The sequence below is a fragment of the Gobio gobio genome (assembly GCF_949357685.1).
Source record: "Gobio gobio genome assembly, chromosome: 16".
NCBI lineage: Eukaryota > Metazoa > Chordata > Actinopteri > Cypriniformes > Gobionidae > Gobio > Gobio gobio.
The window spans coordinates 32,728,941-32,749,147 of record NC_137109.1 but is presented as its reverse complement, the minus strand read 5'-3'; the positions used below and the strand labels follow the sequence as shown (position 1 = coordinate 32,749,147).

At 39.0% G+C, this 20,207-nt stretch overlaps 1 protein-coding gene across 2 annotated transcripts; it reads right to left on the bottom strand.

The window, feature by feature from the left end:
- Nucleotides 1–2,173: 2,173 nt before the first annotated feature.
- On the bottom strand, nt 2,174–11,212 carry pitx2 (paired-like homeodomain 2). 2 transcript variants are annotated; one of them, XM_079838856.1, is made up of 4 exons: nt 10,820–11,212; nt 8,803–8,871; nt 4,352–4,551; nt 2,174–3,421 (listed from the first exon to the last, which is right to left on the bottom strand). In XM_079838856.1, the coding sequence occupies exons 2-4, from the start codon at nt 8,846–8,848 to the stop codon at nt 2,858–2,860; spliced, it is 810 nt and encodes a 269-aa protein (XP_079694982.1). In that variant the 5' UTR covers nt 8,849–8,871; nt 10,820–11,212; the 3' UTR covers nt 2,174–2,857. The 2 variants fall into 2 exon arrangements, with proteins under 2 accessions (XP_079694982.1, XP_079694981.1); XM_079838855.1 differs by lacking the exons at nt 8,803–8,871; nt 10,820–11,212 and adding an exon at nt 5,232–5,760.
- Nucleotides 11,213–20,207: the final 8,995 nt, after the last annotated feature.

Sequence of the window (20,207 nt, the reverse complement as noted above, 5' to 3'; positions counted from 1 at the left end):
TGTGAATTTAAAATCTGTTAGACATTTATCAAAATGATAGGCCTACTGCAAAAATGTCAAATAGCCTGTGGTTCCCCATACTTAGCCTACTGTAAAGTCAGTATGAAATTTAAAATGTTTAAATACTGAATTGTTGTTGTATTTCGACAACCACGTTTACATTTTTTTCGTAAAAGCTGCAAAAAAAAAAAACCCGCCAAAAAAACAATTAAGCGACGATTGCACGGTTTGAATAACAAAAGTGTCCATTGGAAATCAGAAGTGATAGTGATACCAATGATATCTATTACAATATAAGACTATAGGGTATGATATTTGGATATTACATGCTGAGGAATTCTATATTTCGATATATAAATATTTAAATAGCCTACTTTCGAAAAGACAGGGGGGTTATGGTCATTTTGGAAATAGAAAATTAGGAATTGATATTAAGTTAGCCTACTTTACATTCAAACGTAGCAAAGGCTACTTGCAGCTACACATGCATTAATACAAAGGAATTTAACAAATTAACACTGTTGCATGGACTTTTCAAAAAGCAAACAATTTAATTCAAGACGCAATAGAAGAAATATTCCGCATCAGGGAATATCTGCTGAAACGTTTTCACAACATTTTCCCAAAAGAAACGAAGGAAGTAGCCTATTTTTTATGTCAGAATAGGCTAACCAAGAACACGGCAAGACAACAGAAGAAAACTCCAGTTGAATGCAAACTTTTGGCGCTTCTCTTCGTCATGCAAGGACATGTTTTTAGTTTTCTGCTGATAATGCGCATTAAAATGCCTTACCTTTATGCAGTCTTCTAGAGAATAGAGGGAACAGCTTTCCTGGCTGTGTTTAGGCCGACTGAAGGGTTCCTCTCTGGATCTGCTCTGTATTGCTCCCGCGGGCCCCCCGCTCACAGTGTTTATTGAGATGTGTATTGGGACCCCAGACCGTCATGTTGCTAGGAATGAATAATTTAGGCCTGGTTAGATTGAGAGCTCTTCACTGAGAGAATCAGGAATGTGTATTGTGCATACAACTGAAAAAAGCTGACTTTTTGTTCTGTGGATTTTGGTTGTTTTAATGTAGACGCGCGCTTTATATCAGCCTAGGCGTTTTACTTTTCATTCAACTGCAATATTTTGAATAACTGTAATAGTAGCATTCAATTTTGCAATTTCCTCCACCCTTGTTCTGTCTGCCTCATTAATCATCACTATATGAGAGCATTCATGTTAAACAGCACTCTGTACCTAAAGTAAATGTTCACTCTGATCTGTACGCGCTGTGACATGAATTTCATGGACACACACACACACACACACACGCACGCACGCACGCACGCACGCCTGTCTCTGTAGCATACCTGTCTTTGTTTTGATTGCTCTTCTATAAATGTGATTGACTGTGCTATAGAGGTCTTTTATCCGCTATATGCTTCAGTGCAGCTAATGATGGAATACAGACAATGCCAATAGTGACACATATTTTCCAGAGAAAAAGTGCGTAGCCTATTCAATTAAAAATTAAATAACCACGCGAGTCACTTTACAATAGCAGTTAGCCTATATTATTATGAGCACCTGAATCCTCTTCCCACTCTTTATTTATTGTGTTTTTACAGTAATTTGATTCTGCAAGCTTGCTTTGTTTACAAACAGCCAGTCAATTGACATTCGATGTCGCGATTAGCCTACTTGTAATTATGCGGCTGCTGTGAGTCTGATAAAAATGCCGTTTTGGATGGCACTTTATCCTATTATAATCAGTCATTCATAATTCATGTGAGATATGAGCTTTGTTTTCAACTTACACACGATCTGATGAGCTTAATACTGGACCGTCATAGCTCTATCACTTCATATTTTAATATTTTTTTAAGGAGTTCAGCCGGCAGATGGTTCAGTGATGTGTGGTCCAGTCTGTCCCGATCTTATTGCAATGTTATTTCAAGCGTCGGTGATCACTGGAGGCCCAGCCTCTAGTCAGTCTTGTATATTGGACTCCTAATCTGCTCGGGACATCTCGCCCTCTTCACCGGACTTCTCATGTCACGCTGATGTGTATTAGATACGTTTTCCCTTTCTCTCTATAGCGTAAACCTTAGAAATGCCACAAAGCAACAATGTGTGCTACATATAGGTACAACCAGGCGAATGCAATAATTGTGAAGAAAACGTTTTGAAATGTTTTAGAACAATATATTTACTTCCATTAAATAAAACACAATAGTTTATTTTTGGGATGTTGAAAAACGAAACAAAAATTCCGTACCAAATATTATACACAGAGCAAAAACCAAGTTCATTTCGCAGAAACATTTGCGTATTATTACCCAGGGTTGCTATTCTAGATCTATATTCACACAGACATTTAATAATAAATTTATAATATCACACACGACTGGTGCGTTTAGTATGTACATTCCCTTGATCGCAAGCAAGACATGATTCCTGTACGTTTTCCACATGCTGTGTTAAACTGAATTCTCGAAAATGCTTAAGAGTTACAGCTTTCGCCTCTACAAATTGGAGATGATAATTAAGATATATGTATAGCCTATATACAACCGTTCAGTCAATTACTGTCCAAAAATTGAAACGTCAAAATAAATGAGATTTTTTTTTTCTTTTTTTTTTTTCCATTTTTTTTTTAAATATTCTGGTATCCTAAACTCTTCACTGGCTAGTGTGCACTTGCTAGTGTAGAGAACAAATCTTAGATTAGAAATGGCGCGTTTGCCTTCCGTTTGACATTCCATCACAGGATTGGACGCGTTTCAGTGGTTTATTCTTCGAGTGCCCTTGAAACAAAAAGTGTAGTCTCTCGTTCCTGGGATTCGGGATTGTAAATTCTACAATCGTCCCTTACACCGGTCTATCCACTGCGTACTGGCAGGCGCTGAGATTGGAGGCCGGGTTCTGCACGCTCGCGTATCCAAAACTCGAGTGCTGCTTGGCTTTCAGTCTCAGACTGGCAAGACTGGAGTTACAAGTGTCCCGGTAAACATACGGAGGTGTCGGTGGGGCGTAAGGGCACGCCGGCGTTGGAACCCCCGAATTTAGAGAAGGATTGCTGAGATTGTTCAAGTTATTGAGGCTGTTTAAACTTGATCCGGGTACACCGGTGACAGCAGACGGAACCATACTGGAGGTCATGCTCATTGAAGAGATGGAGTTAGGTGGGGAGAACATGGTCTGAGAAGACAGAGGGTTGACGTTCATGGAATTGAAAAAGGGGAAGCTTTTGGTAGACAGAGAGGCCGACGTGAGCCCCTTTGCAGCCCAGTTGTTGTACGTATAGCTGGGATACATGTCATCGTAGGGCTGCATAAGTCCGTTGAATTGTGGGCCGAAACCGTTTTTACACAGCTCTGCCTGTTGGTTCCTCTCCCTTTTTCTCCATTTTGCCCGTCGGTTCTTGAACCACACCTGCAACAAATTTTGAAAATTATTTATTTTTATAATTAGCTTACATAGCTAATTAATTCTTATCTAAAACAATGAAAGCGACGATTATAGAGCACGAGTAGCTAGTAGTTTCAGAACTGCCCGTGGGCATTAAAACAACATATAAGCCGCTGCTCGGTTTATTTTTGGTAGATAAATGATATGGGTGGTGGTGGTGGTGTCAAACTGAGTTTGGTTTCCTAATTAAGTTGCTTTTTATCAGTCACCCGCGGAATCTTGTCTGATCCCGGGAATCCCAATACACATCCATATAGCGGTCAATGAGCCGCTCGACGCTTCTAATGTGTATTCTCCCTAAGCAGGCGGAGACACGCTAACCTTAAGTATATACTACACGAGAATGACAATCACAAAATACAAGCTTTACACCTCTTAAAAAGCGACCGTGTGACTCCATTAAGGTCATCGTTAAGGGCGTCACTTGTGTTGATTGCAAACAATTCGACTCACCCATAATTAGCCTCTCACCAAACAGTGACAGATTTATTTAAATGATTCAATAAATTCCTATTTAGCATGCAATCTAAAGTAACGTCATGCAATTGATGTAGCGCATGTAGCCTCATTAAATATAATAGGCCTAATCTTTACGAACAAAATAGTTTTAATGGGCCTCCATGTAGGCTATAAAGGTAGGCTAACCCTAACAACAATTCTAATAGGGTACAGCATAATTATAGGCGAATTATTGTTTTAAGTATTATTTTAAGTAGGGATATTACAAGCTTGTATATACAGGCTACACTATTTTATTAGAGCTAATTTTTATTCAGTAGGCTATTTAAAATATTGAATTGAATTAGCAAAAATCAAGTCTTCAATTTTAGGGCTATATATATATATATATATGTGTGTGTGTTATTTCAATGCCATTTCATTTATCGAACTTACCCTGACCCTGGCCTCTGTTAAATTTGTCCAAACGGCGATCTCCTCTCTAGTAGACATGTCCGGATAGCGATTCCGCTGAAAAGTGGCTTCCAGTTCCTGGAGCTGTTGGCTAGTAAAATGCGTTCGTTGCCGCCTCTGTCTCTTCTTTTTTGACGGGTCATCAGTCGAATCTTCGTTTTTACTCTGTCCCTTTTCTTTCTCTGCAATGCAAAATGATACAGTGCTTTTTAATTAATTGTCTAATTCAAGAGGAACAAGCTTCAGGCTTTGGAGAAGTCCGTGTGAGGGAGACAAATCTCTAATTCCGTTTTATTGAACTGAAATTATTTGGCATCATGGTAACATACCAAGTAGGTTCCCTGGTAACAACATAACGGGTTAGATCTAATTAATGATGTTCCTTAACTAATTTTCGTATGAACCGCTAATGTTAACATCCTTTTCTGGTAAAGCCAACAGTGCCGGTAAAAGAGGCTCAAATGCAAACGCTCTTGAATCAAGGTTTTGAACGACAATGAACGCAATACGTCTTTTTTATCATAGGAAAAAAAGGAACAGCCTATTGGAATTGGGGAATGTTTACATTATTCTATACAAATTTGCCACAGTGCAAACATTTGCTAGAAGCCCACATTTTCCACACACAATTTAAGTAAATAAAGTCCTGTCAAAGGGCATGACTTATGTAGCCTATTTCAATAGCCTCAACTAACTGCCAGTTCCATGATATTTGCACGCCTCGCATTATAACCTGCTCTGTTTTCACACTGAGAGAAGTTTTAAACAGTCTCTTTTCAAAGGCAGTAGGCTACCTCGTGATAACTGACACCAAAACCGAGAAAACTCCAGTTAAACATCTCTCCAGAGGACAAGGGCTTACCTACGGACTCTGGACTGGAGGTGTCTGAAACCGTGTGCACCTCCAGTCTATGTTTCGAGTCCACAGACCGCTGAAGCGGTTGCAGACTAGAGGCCATCGTAAGCGGCGCGTGTTTACTCCCGGTAACGTGGTGATGGTGATCCAAACTCAACGGATCCTTCATAGAGGTCATGGATAATACAAGCGAATTACGGAGGGTTCACAAGCAGCTAACTTCCTCAGCGAAGATCACAAATACATTAAAAAATAAATAAAAAAACTCAATGTGTCCAATCGTGAAGTATCGGCAAGCGTTGTCAGTGCTCCTTTCCCACTCAAAGCGACACTCCACAATTTTTTAAAAATCAAAACAAACCCAGTGCTAAAGAAAGTTAAAGTTTTTTTTTCCGACTGGGTAAAAAGATAGTTTCAGCCGAGAGCTACAAGGAGAGCCAGAGTGACAGGGACAGGTATGTGATATTATATCCACTTGCACACACACACACACACTCTAGCACATCACAGCGCTCGCTCTTCATTTCAGCTGTCCCTCAATCCGTCCAACCGAGCTGCTCTATGCGTCGTGACGTCACCACAAACCCCGCCCACAATCTGACGGAACATTAAACCCTATACATGAGAGCTTTTATGGCCAACCGACTAAAAACCGGCCCTAAGAAATTAGAAAATTAAGCCTGTGCAGTTTGCGATACCCCCACCCCCACATCTAAAAGCATGTAAATAAAGAGAGACTGCATTCAGTGGCTTTAGAAGGCAAAACTCAAAGAACAGAGTCCCTAAAATGCCTTCATTGCACACCTGACGCTCAACCTTTTCTCAGCAGGTATTATTATCAGAACACATCTTTTTGTTTGAACAAAAGTCAATTATTAGGAAATGACACAACAACATAAGAAAACGTGATTCTTTAATGACACTAGAAGATGCTCATCACGAAAGTTCCGTTTTTGACATGTTAATTGCACGATTCTTCGCGACAGTAAGTTGACAGGGTTGACAGACCTCGTTAAATTAATTGGTAACAAACAGTCCATGTCCTGTTGGAAAATTGCATTAAATTATAATGATATGCTTATAGAATAAATAGAAATATCCGATAATTTGATTTAGGGACGGAAGCACATTGGCGAGGTAAATTTGTGCGCCTCGGGCCCGTGATTATTTCGCGAGAGAAAGCACCCACATTGCCTTTCTAGGCAACATTTAATCTGATAAGATGCTCATTTGCTTAAGAATTTTAATTGGTCATCTTTAATGAAGCTTCTTCACCCTGTTGTCTCAAGTTCCTTCAAAACATTTACTTATCACAACTAATTGCATTATTTTATTAAAAAGAAAAACATTTAGGCCTATTTGTTAGCCCTAATGTTAAATTATTTAAGCCTATACTTTTTTTCCTGATCCGCATTTTTCAAATTACTTAGTTACTTTAAATTATACAATTATTAATATCACATAATATCAATTATTGATATCACAAGGGATCTTTTTTTTTTTGATAAGAAAAAAAAAAGTTTGGTTTACTTCTAGAATTCTGAATATTGTAATTTGCCATTCAAATGGGTAATATAAAAAATAGAAACTAACAGGAGAAGAGGCCAAACCGATCTTATTAAATCAGTTCATTGCGGCTTTCTTAATTAGTATTAAAAAATAAATGCAGCAATTAATAAACCACTGAAATCCATTTTTTTATATCCCTGCTTGTCCTGTAAAATCACGCGAAACGTCAAATATAGCTACCAAGGGGGAGAAAAAACGGAGGAAAAAATGCGCTTATGAAAATGACTGGACCAACTCCATCAATTACTGATTCAGTCCACGCTCTTGGTACTGGATATTAATTTGTGGCATTATATATGAGAACCTGGAACCGAAAATCTTGTATAGGCCTGAAGGTCTTTTTGCATGATGATGTGACCTCATGTTCAATGCATTTGCGCTGCACAAGACACTGCACATTATTACAGACCGTGTCTCGGTCTGTTGCCTCACACTTGCCATTCAATTTTATTTTATTTCTTCCGCGAAGCTGCTTCCATTTTGGAAAAACGTGTAGGCCTATATTTAGGAGATTTTTTTTAAAATAGTAAATTAAAAATTATAAGTAGCCTAAATGTTCACTAATATCTAAAAACCCAAACCAACCATGATTATTCTGGACCTCAGCTACACTAAAATATAACATGAATGATGTTATACATGCATGCTGTGATTGTCTGTATTTCCAACGCTATCTCACAACCAATTCGTATGTATTTGTACGATGTGGCTAATTCGTACAAATTTGTACGACCTCACTCGTACGAATGGTATTTCCGCACAGGCATTTTAATTGTGCGCATCGAAATCCCACAGGCAAAAGTTGCAGAGCTCGATTTTTGTTAAACGGACTGATTGCTATGGACTAGATTATTGCTCTGTATTTATTCTGGACCCTCAAAATTCTTCCGAGCGCTCTCACTGCCTGCTGTGGATTATTGGCCATGGCGCACCACAGAGCCATTAATTACCAATTCAGTCAATATGAGGGAGACGACAAAGCCTTTTCCATAGGATTAAGAGGACATTAGATTCTTCCATTAGTATATTCCTCCTCACGAGGAGGCTTTCATTACACATTTACTTTCCCCCCGAGCCTATCTAACAAGCGCTGCATATATTACTGCACAGGAGACGAGATTGTCGGTAATCAAGTCGCTCGAATGTCTTTTCACTTTTACTTTGCTGTTTGCATTTTTATCCACTTTCCCCTTGTATCTACTATCTGCTCATATGGCTCATATAGCCTATACCATATAGCCAATAGTAAATAACAATGGGAAATGGCGAACAGACTAATGCGATTAAATTAGTTTTGTGGTTAGTTCTCGGTTTGCTTTAATTAGCTTAATGAAGATGCCAGATGATAAAGAGACCGGGGGTTATGTACGCACTAAGTATTAACATTTAGGCCTTCAGTTTCCCCCCCAATTTGATTCCTGTTAGAACTGTCCTTGTGCGGCAAATGATAAAGTACTGGAGAAAATTGTTCATTTGCGCTTACTTTACATCATACTGAATGTTCATGCGTATATTCAATTTATAATATTTGCCTATCATATTCTCATGTAGCATCTTGTGAGAGATATACGTTTGCATCATTTTACGCACGTCGTCACCTAACTACATTTTATTCCCAAGCATTTCAGTATTTTGTTTGAAATAATTCAAGATATTTTAGAGACCACAGTCCTCTAAAATCACACCGATTTTGTCTGTAAAATGATCATTTCCCAGACAGGAGCTGATACGCGGCATCATGTAGACGTTCTCACTACCCGTGTATGATACAGTCCTACCACCAGATGTCCATCTTTGACTATAAACGCCTATAACCAGTCATACGTCAAACACCAGCAAATATGTTTTACTCACGCTTTACATTTACATAGACCTGTTTTTCTACCTGCGATCATTTATAGGCCAGACAATGTTGTGGTGTTTGTTTAAACCAACTAAATGAATTAATGAATCCAGACCTTCTCTGGAGACAAGGAGGGTGGCTTGTCATTCACCAAGATCATCTTACCTAATTGAGCACAGGTTGATGCAAGTTTGCGGCAGTGGGAATCCATTTGATAGATTATACTTTGAGCACCTGTGGAAAAAAGAGAAACGTTAATTTTATATTTTATTTAAAAATATATATATATATGTCAGGAATAAGAATGTGCGTATGCCAACTTCTGTGTATGTTTAGCTTCTACACATGTCCATTACTTTATAGAGCTATCTGATATATTTCAAATCTATTGTAATATATTGGATGGATCCTGTCTGTAATAGGATGTGCACATTCCTCATCATTTGTTTTGAAATCCCTTGGCGCTTGCTCGAGTCCCTCCTAATTAAGACTCGTGTCTCCAAACGCACATGAAAACAACGCACAAAGAGGAGAGGCAGTGCACCGTGCGTCGGTGGGAGAAAGAGAGCAGTTTGAGCGCACGAAGTTGAGTGATTCCGCGGTAAAATCAGAGGATTAGTGTCTGATTGAGATGTCTGTCGGTTGGATATTACAAAATTCATTATCGCAGCTCTATACTAACCCGATATGAAGTAACACAGATGGGCCTTTATTAGCCCAGGCTTCAGCTGTTTGCTTATGATAATTTCAGTCGGAAATTTGCATGCAATCCTGCTGTTAACCGTTTTCCCTCTCAATTTTTCTCTCTCCGAATGCAACGCTTTACTTTAGCCCTCCCCTTCACCTGCCTCGCTGTCGCATCTGTGCCTTTAGTCGAAGGCTTGAGACTCTAGAAATTAAATTTGTGTACGTTTCTTTGTATACGTGTGCCGAGTAGGCCTAACTATGCTAATATCCAAATGTGAGGGCGAAAGGCATTCATCTAAACGCTATTTTGAGATTATACAAAATAAGTGTTTCTAAATAAGTTTCTAATTTATAAGTAGTCTGTGAAATGTCCAAGTAAAGTTGGAAGTCGTTCTTCTGAGTGTGTAAAGGGCACCCGCTGTTTTGAGCTACTTATGTCGGCTACTTTTTTTACATTTGTATTTAAAAAAAAACCTGAATTCCATACAAATGTCATGTTAAATATGTACTCTGGCAAGGCAACATTCAAACAGGAAAAGGTAATATACACACACGTGATAGTGAATAAGATTGTGCTATATGCAATATCAGTGGCTATGAAGCGCATCATCAGAGGAAAATATGTTGGCCTATAGAAAACCTGTAGATTTTTGTAGTGCATTTTTTTATTTATTATTATTTTGTCTATTTAAAACTTAGTTTACACAATAACAAAAACAGAACAAACTAATATTATTGATGTGAATTAATAATAATAATGATACTAATAATAATGTTTAAATGATTAATTGGGAAAAACTATTATTCTTTTTAATTTGTGATATTGTTTTCAGTTGATATTAGGGATATGACGATGTTAATCGTAGTCTTGCGCCTAAAATGTATTAAGGTGATTTATTTTATTGTTGCTTGTGTGTAATTTTTTTAAGCTAAACTTAATTTACAAAATTGAGCAAAATGAAAATACTGTATTAGTTTACAAATTAGTTTACAAATTTCACCAAATTTGTATTTGCATACACTTAAATTTTTGCTATCGAATATTACAAATTATAATTTAATATTCATCTTTTAATTTAAATTCTTAATTTAGTTACCCATTTCATCGCAAATGATAATACAAAAATAAACCATTTTAGGAATGTTGCAACTAGCATTTAAAAAGCAATTAAAACCGTATGGTTGTTTGCTAGTTTTGAAAGCAAATTTCGTTAGCATGATTTATTTCTGCTTATGAAAACCAATAATACATGTGTTAATGTAAATTACACGCTCTTACTATAAAGTTGTCCTTGTCCCGTTTGTCTCACAGTGTTAACGATATATTATTATCAACTGCAAAGTCAAGGTGAGACCTGCCAGAGCATCACTTATCATGCCTCTCCATCTATCTACACTAAAGCTGAAGTTCACCCATGGCTCGCAACCCAGAGGTGGAACGAATTCCTTCACTTGCATTGTCTCACATTCAATATAGGGTGTCATGTGCACTTACCAGTAGGCTAGTTGTTGAAAAGCTGCGCTTTGCAGCCGTGCCAGTCTTGATTTTCTTTTCGTTTTTAAAAAAAGAGATAAATTCCACACCTCCGAACAAGTTTATCTTTGCCCTTGATGATGTCCAGGTACATTAACTGTTGCTACCAGGTCCAAAAGGAACGCAACCTCTTCTTCCTCAATGAGAACGATTAGGGCTATTTCTGGGTTCTTTCAAAGAACACGAAAGCAGGCATATGTTACCTTAAACCCAGAGTGTCTTAAGCTACAAACTAATGATCTGCTTTAGTAACTCATATTTTCTGCATAGCCTCCACGACCGCAACTTTTTTCCGCACAAAGACGCAGAGAGTGGTGCATTTCCCCCTCTCACGAGCTTTGACTGTCAGCGCGTGGGCGTGAGTGAGAGTTTGTGTGTATAAGCGCGTGCGTGTGCATGCGTGCCACAGTGGGTGTGTTTGTATGCACAACCAACACGTAGAGAGAGTGTGTGTGTGTGTGTAAAGGGTGAACTTTGTGATGCGAAACGGTAGGCTAAATTAGATAGCAAATCAGCCATTAAAACACGATAGGCTAATAGGCTACGTTAATTCAACGAACAAAATCAACCCGATGAACGCCAAAAACTCTCAGGACTAAATTTGATGTTCAAATTAAGATATTTTATTTATATAAATAACTGACAACAAATGGCTCAATAAATGTTATGGAGCAGCAGAAATACTACAGACTGACATTAAGAAATTAAAAAAAAAAAAAAAAAAAAAAAAAATGTTCTAACCTACTACAATTTATTTTGAATATAAATATGTTTGACCTAACCCTACACGGTATATAATATTCTTGTCATCAAATGCTGTTATTTGCAGAATATGCTATTTTAAATTATTGTAGTAGGCTATTTAGCCTATTATATAGCACAGGTAGTCCTGACAGTAGCCTATTTTTACTCAAAAGTGAGAAGGCCTATTTTCAGATTTGACTCAATTCAAACAAATTGAGTAGGTTTGATTGATTCATTTTGGTATTTTTGTATAACATTGGCGTAATTTAAAATAGCCTTCTAACTTCTGTTGAAAAGTGTGTGTGTGTGTGTGTGTGTGTGCTTAAACAGTCGGTCAGGTTTAAAAATGAAGTGAACAGCTGGCTTGGATGCAAATGATCTTTAAAGATCCGCGTGCACCGGACTGATTTCCATCCGCATCTCACGCGAGCAAAGCAGACCGGACGAAGGTTTCACGCGCCTAATCCGTTTTTTACATTGTGGGTCATACACCCATTAAGCGAGTAATTAATGCGCTCAGCCATGGGGGAATTCCCAAGCCTGTGTTGGAATACCCCACTCTTTCTGTCACAGCGTTAATAGGCCTGGGAGCCTAAAAAATGACATTCATGTTTATATATAATTCTGCACGCTGCGGTTATTATCTACTGAAATTATTCCGTAGGTGATACAAATACATCAAACAAAACCCAGTGAGCATCATTTTGTTTGTTGCAAATAAAATAAAGTAGATGCATCTATAGTCGCTATCCACACAGTGTATTTAAATTGTTGCTTCAAAATAGCCTATTCAAATGTTTAATAATTTAACTAGCCTATAATTAGTTAAAGCTGTTTTGTAATCGTGTATTACTGCTTAATAACGAAAACTGTTTTGCAGTCAGTCCTCATTTTCCTAACAAAACAAACTTAAAAAAAAAAAAAAAAAAAAAAATTATAAGCAAAAATGGTTCCGCAAAAAGACAATTTTATATTATCTTCTTTAGAAAATCACCTGTTTAACCACGGAAATCTGGTGAAACATAATAATTAGCCTGTATCAAAAACTTTTTAATCGTATAAAATTCGTATCTAAACCTAATCTAACCGCTCAAGAACCCTACTATTTTTTTGATCGAGTGAATGTCGATCACATCCGTCCGAGCGGTTCTGTGGGAGCGTTGCGTCCTTACATCGTTCTTACCTTCATCTGGCAGCAGCGGGAGCCTTTGCTTTCTCACGCTGAAAAAGCCTGCAAAGGAATGCCCAAAGTTCAGAAAAAGGGGTCGCTCGAAGATCTTCATGCCTCGGGGGCAGACCGGCGGCTTCTTTTCATTTCTGCCTCGTTATCGATTCGCTGTTGTCATCTTCGGGCGCCGTAGAAGGACACTTGAAAGAATATCGTACAGGGCTCTGATGTGTGGGCTGGAATGACCCGAGCAAAACTCTTCACTAGCACATAAACCTCTCCATGATAAGACACTGATGTGGTGTGCATATGATCATTTTTATTTGATAAAAATAACGAGATGCATATAAATATGTCTGATGAACTATTGGGTGATGTTAACTTAATTGTCCAACAGCCAATTAGTTAAAATGGCATTCAGAATCCTGTTAGATTCTACATTTCTGAAGCTGGATCAGTAAAGGTGATGCAAAACTATTTTCAGCTTTTGCTTCTACTAGTTTGCATCTCGTCTTTTGAGATGCCACAGTGTTTTGTTTAGCTTAGTGACAATATCAAATAACTGACAGAATATGTATCATGCCCTCATAAAACCGTTATTTTACTAAAATGAAATTGTTTTTGTCTTTGAACATATTTCTTGGTACAGTGCAATGATTTGACAATACTGGCAAAAGACGGAAGGTGTGAAAGATCTATTTCTATCACAGTTTAGACTCCCCGACATGCTGGGTAATTGCTTCAGCATAACAAATTATTTTTTGCTTTTGTTCAGTTTGGATTCATTAAGGGTGAACTGAGTTTCACACAAGGAATCAATTAAATATGACTTAGTATGTCAGGCTGTGGGCACAAGAAATAATTGTATGTTTCATTATGATGCCATTCAATACACAAGGAGCTCTGTTTGCTCAACCAGAAAACTGCTGTAGTTTGACAGATTATTGATGTAACCCAGATTATAATCACAGTGCTGCTTCATAGATTATATTCAAACAATTACTGTAAACAGCGGTTGTCACACACTACTGTCTTCACACTGTTTTTATGATATTTCCAGTTTTGCTTGTCAAAGTAGTGCACACAAAACCACAAACCATTAAACAAATCGGTTTATGTACCGCTAATATGTTAGACCAGCAGTATTACCACGATGAGACTTTATTGTGGGTGTAAATTCTTTATGATGGCTACTTTTTATTAGTAAGGAAGATAGACCTGGAGGGTAGAGACGGAAAAGTGCCTGGTGAAGGAAATAAAGAAAATGGGAAAGAGAGACAACATCTTAAGACGTTTTGAATTTCCATTTGCCAGGCTGGTTTGTAAGATTAGCTAATATGCTCAAGAGCCCTTCATTAGCCTGATGTCTGTTTTACCGACAGTTCTTGAAATGGCTTAAAAGGATTTCAAAACTAGCGTCCAGAGCGTGAGAATATTCTGGAACGCACTGAGGTTAACATTTACTGTCATGACCAGGCCTATATGAAGGACAAATATGGCTCGCAGTTGGAGTCAGTACCTACACACACACCACATTGTACCCAACAACGCTGTAGTATATATTTAAAAAAGCACTCAACTGTTTGTCTTGGGCTGATATGGTATTAACATCTCATTTACCATGATAGCAAAAACTTTCACTGATGTAATGTGGCTTTTAATGTTAAATGATTTAATATCTAACAGTTTATTGCAATGGATAAGGCAGCGTTACTTCAGGTTAAACTAGTCGTCACATTTTCTAAATAAATGTATATATATATATTTACACGATCAGGCATAACATTATGACATAACATTGTATGAAGTGAATAGCACAAATCTTCATCACGGCACCTGTGAGTGGGTGGGATATATTAGGCAGCAAGTGAACATTTTGTCCTCAAAGTCGATGTGTTAGAAGCAGGAAAAATGGCCAAGCGTAAGGATTTGAGTGAGTTTGACAAGGGCCGTCAATTGCGATGGCTAGACGACTGGGTCTGAGCATCTCCAAAACTGCTGCTCTTGTTGGGTGTTCTTGTTCCTTGTCTGCAGTGGTCAGTATCTATCAAAAGTGGTCCAAGGGAGGAACAGTGGTGAACCAGCGACAGGGTCATGGGCGGCCAAGGCTCATTGATGCACGTGTGGAGCAAAGGCTGGCCCATGTGGTCCGATCAAACAGACGAGCTACTGTAGCTCAAATTGCTCAAGAAGTTAATGCTGGTTCTGATAGAAGGTGGAGTCCATGCCTCGACAGTCTGTGATTTTTTTTTTTTTGGCAGCAAAAGGGGGACCAACACAATATTAGGAAGGTGGTCATAATAAATAATAAACTAAATTGAGTTGCTCGGTACCTTTTTTTTTAGAAGAACATATATATGTGAGTGCACAGTGTTAATTACAGATGCAGGGGGACCAATAAACAGCTGGAGTGAGCGAGTGAGAGTGGTTAGTTGTGGTGATGCCCCTGGGTTGCCGGAGGGAAAATTGTCCAAGAATGAAATTGAGGTAATGAGACAAACATGATGGACTCCAGCACACGGTCATCAGCAAAAGAGATCAGATGGTTACTGAACCATTGACAACAACTGCTCAGGTGCACCACAAACCTCCACTAGAGTCAGCTTAGTGTTTAATTAGTCCACTGTGGCCGAGAGAGACGGATAGACAGAGGGAGACATACAGTGAAAAGGAAAGGTCATCTTATCAATATTGACAATGCAAGCATCTTTTGTGCTTTTACCTTGATGCTGAGAATATTTTGTGTTACGTTCATCTTGACACACAGATCAGCTCAGATTTACTATTTGGTTGTGCGTTAATCCTCGGGTGAGACATTGTGTGAGTGTTTGTGTATGAAGGGTAGAGAGACAGTCTCTTTGTGGGGGGTTGCTTAATCCAGTCCCTATGTGAAACTGTTGACATTTGTGCCTTTTTTCTTAATTATGTGCCTGTGCCTGTTTTCTGCTGGATTAGCCCTAAATCTCCTATGCAACACATTCAGCATGCCACAACTTTAACTTCATCAATAATGGATGAAGAGATTGTAATCTGAAACCATCAAAGAAAGTGTGAGAGGGGGACAGTCGCTCTCCAACGGTGCAGTTTTTATTTCAAGTCTACCTCTAAATTGATGATAGCGACTACAATCATTTCTTCGGGGGTAGTTTTTGCCGATCGATACTTGCAATATATGGCAGTGGAAGTGGCTGTGGACAGTGCAGTGGGTGGCAGGAGGGAGAGTGGGGTGTGTGTTCATATGTGTGTTCATGTTTGTCAGAGTGTGTATCTTGCCTGTGTGTGCTGTACTGTTTCACATTGATTGTGTTTACTCAAGCTTCTCATTGCTGCCTATTACTGGAGACAGGGAGACACGCCCTGCCCTGATGCGAGGATAAAGGAGATTAACACACACACACACACACACACACACACACACACACACACACACACACACACACACACACACACACACACACACACACACACACACACACACACACACACACACACACACACACACACACACACACACACACACACACACATACAGGTTAGCATGACTTATAAGGACAATTTCTTCAAACCAGAAAAAAAGGTGGTTTAGGGGGACTATGACTTCCTTTAATGCTAGAGCTTTCAAATAAAAATGGAAATGCTTTAAAAAAATCCTGGGTTCAAAACACAAACTTTATTATTTATTTAAACTTTATAAAACATGATACATGGCACCCTGATTTTTTGCTGACTTACAAGGACGTGTGTCCTAGAAGACAAAAACCAGGATTATGAGGACAAAGGGTTTACAAGGACTATGTGATGTCACAATGACATCACAGTTCATTAGCATATACAACGAAACATGACTACACACTGCACTGCAAAGACAGATGGGTTTACTGGGACTGTGAGATGTCTTTGACATGAATTATCACTACACAAAAACGAAGCCAGAAAGGTTTGTACTCTGATATCACCCATGAAACCGAAACAGACCTTTAGCTTTAAGGTTTATTGTTTGGATTATATTATAAAGTGCTGGTCATATAATTAGAATATCATCAAAAAGTTTATTTATTTCACTAATTCCATTCAAAAAGTGAAACGTGTATATTTTATTCATTCATTACACACAGACTGATATATTTCAAATGTTTATTTCTTTTAATGTTGATGATTATAACTGACAACTAAGAGAAATCCCAAATTCAGAATCTCAGAAAATTAGAATATTGTGAAAAGGTTCAATATTGAAGACACACTCTAATCAGCTGATGAACTCAGAACACCTGCAAAGGCCTTTAAATGGTCTCTCAGTCTAGTTCTGTAGGCGACACAAGCATGGGGAAGACTGATGACCTGACAGATGTCCAGAAGACAACCATTGACACACAAGGAGGGCCAGACACAAAAGGTCATTGCAGAAGAGGCTGGCTGTTCTCAGAGCTCTGTGTCCAAGCACATTAATAGAGAGGCGAAGGGAAGGAAAAGATGTGGTAGAAAAAAGTGTACAAGCAATAGGGATAACCGCACCCTGGAGAGGATTGTGAAACAAAACCCATTCAATATATGGGGGAGATTCACAAAGAGTGGACTGCAGCTGGAGTCAGTGCTTCAAGAACCAGACGTATGCAAGACATGGGTTTCAGCTGTCGCACTCTTGAGCAACAGACAGCGTCAGAAGCGTCTCGCCTGGGCTAAAGACAAAAAGGACTGGACTGCTGCTGAGTGGCCAAAGTTATGTTCTCTGATGAAGTCAATCAGGGTCCCAGAGTCTGGAGGAAGAGAGGAGAGGCACACAATCCACGTTGCTTGAGGTTCAGTGTAAAGTTTCCACAGTCAGTGATGGTTTGGTGTGCCATGTCATCTGCTGGTGTTGGTCCACTGTGTTTTCTGAGGTCAAAGGTCAACGCAGCCGTATACCAGGAAGTTTTAGAGCACTTCATGCTTCCTGCTGCTGACGAACTTTTATGGAGATGCGGATTTCATTTTCCAGCAGGACTGGGACCAGCACACAGTGCCAAAGCAACCAGTGCCTGGTTTAAGAACCATGGTATCCCTGTTCTTAATTGGCCAGCAAACTCGCCTGACCTTAAGCTCATAGAACATCTCTGGGGTATTGTGAAGAGGAAGATGCGATATGCCAGACCCAACAATGTAGAAGAGCTGAAGGCCACTATCAAAGCAACCTGGGCTCTCATAACACCTGAGCAGTGCCAGACTGATCGACTCCATGCCACGCCGCATCGCTGCAGTAGTTCAAGCAAAACCAGCCCCAGCTGAGCATTGAGTGCTGTACATGCTCATACTTTTCATGTTCATACTTTTCAGTTGGCCGAGATTTGTATTGGTCTTAAGTAATATTCAAATTTTCTGAGATACTGAATTTGGGATTTATTTGAAATATATCAGTCTGTGTGTAATTAATGAATATAATAGACAAGTTTCACTTTTTGAATGGAATTAGTGAAATAAATAAACTTTTTGATGATATTCTAATTATATATGACCAGCACCTCTATGCTGGGTTCAGTCCTTTTTGTTGGGTGGTTTTCACTATGACGACTAGGTTTTGGGTCACTCACTGCTGAGTTAGCAGCTGGGTTACTCTCACTGACAGTAGTAATAGTGCTCCCCATCACAAACATGTCCAGCTAATGGGTCACATAACCAGCGCACTATCAAATCTTTACAGAGAGAAAAGAGAAGACTGCACCCATATCAACATCACAGAGTGTAGTGTCATGAAGCATGCCTTCTGCCGCTGCCACACGTGCAGTCTGGGAATCTTTGTTGATTACACTGGGAGTCATGTAGAGTGATCATACCATGTTCGACTGAAAGTGAAGCCTTTAATGTCAGAATGAGGAGATGACACCAGCTACAGCTGCTTTAGCACAGAGCAGGGGTGTCCAAACTCGGTCCTGGAGGGCCACTGTCCTGCAGAGTTCAGCTCCATCTTGCCTCAACACTCCTGCCCGGAAGCTTCTGTATGCCTTGATGAGCTGATTTAGCTGTGTTTGATAGGGGTTGGAGCTGTACTCTGCAGGACAGGACAGTGGCCCTTCAGGACCGACTTTAGACACCCCTGGTGTCTCATCAGAAGACTGGATTAACCCCCTCCATTCATATGGATTTATTTGACCATCTCTTTATGAACGTTTTGAAGCCTCAGAGTTTTGGTTGAACAGACTTTCAATGGAAGGACAGAAATCTCTCAGATTTCATAAAACATATCTTCATTTGTGTGCTAAAGATGAATGAAAGTCTTATGGGTTTGGAACGACATGAGGGAGAGTAAATTATATTTTTGGGTGAATTAACCCTTTGAAATATTCAAACCATTAGAGTGATACTGTAGTAGTGCTACAGTGGTTGGATTAGAAGCATGACTGCCTCCGGATCGTCTTTGCAAGTTTTACTGAAACATCCTCGCGGGTTCTAAAGAAACAATACCTCCCCTTCATTAAAGAGGCTTCTGCGAGGTGGCAAATAAGCAGTTGAGCAAGTTATTAAAATAAAGTCAGAAGTTTTAACCATGTTAATGTTTTGAATTTAATATTTTGAAGAGCTTTAAAACAGTCAATGTGAACAACAATACATTTTGGTTATCTTGCCACAGATGCAGATATCTGAAACATCAACTACAGTTAATGCATGTCAGACGAAACAAAATGCCCAATCACAGCAGCCACTTCTGCTTTTTCTTCATATCAGTCGATGTTCCCACGATGTTCAGCACTTCCATCACTAAAAACAAGAAAGCATTGCAGTGTGAAATGTTTAATATTTAAAAAATGTTCAGACTTATAAAATCTAAAAAACTGCCATACTAGCGAGCTGACTTGTTCTCCTGTTTTATCAACAATTTCCTCGCTCGCTGCGGCCCTCATTTTCCACTTATCACTCCCCGCCGGTTCTGTTACAGAAGAGTCCAACACGAGACAACGATATGGCGCAACCAGACAGGATACTGTTACATGATTGGCTGTTAGCGGGTCACGCCCTACGTTGCTAGGTTACCAGAGAGCGAGTGCCTTTGTTCATGCAACCAAACTTGCTTCTCAACCTCTGGTTTCTTCCGACAAAGAAAAAAAAATTATCGAACGTTTTATCGAACGCATTTTTATTGATATCGGTTACGTGTCTATCGTGATACATATCGTTATCGTTTTATCGGCCAGCCCTACGCAGTGCTGAGTTTATTTACACACGTGCAGCTCATGATACAGCATCTCAGAACAGCTCATTTACTGTGAACACAGCTGAAAACACCGGATCATGAGCTGCCCGATGTCAAACAACAGTACTCGAACCATCAGCACACATTTATTAGCTGACAGTCAGATAAAAATAAAAAGATTGATGTGTAACATTTAAATAAATTATTACATTTTATTACATTTCAGGAATCATAAGAATAGACAATTTTTTTCTACAGTATAATGTTATCCAATC

What these genes read in the sequence shown, in the direction of transcription:
- pitx2 (XM_079838855.1), bottom strand. Translation starts at nt 5,403, where the DNA reads ATGACCTCTATGAAGGATCCGTTGAGTTTGGATCACCATCACCACGTT. An exon ending in CTCCAGTCCAGAGTCCGTAG is followed by an intron (nt 4,552 to 5,231) that starts GTAAGCCCTTGT and finishes TTTGCATTGCAG; the next exon opens with AGAAAGAAAAGGGACAGAGT. An exon ending in TAACAGAGGCCAGGGTCAGG is followed by an intron (nt 3,422 to 4,351) that starts GTAAGTTCGATA and finishes AATTTGTTGCAG; the next exon opens with GTGTGGTTCAAGAACCGACG.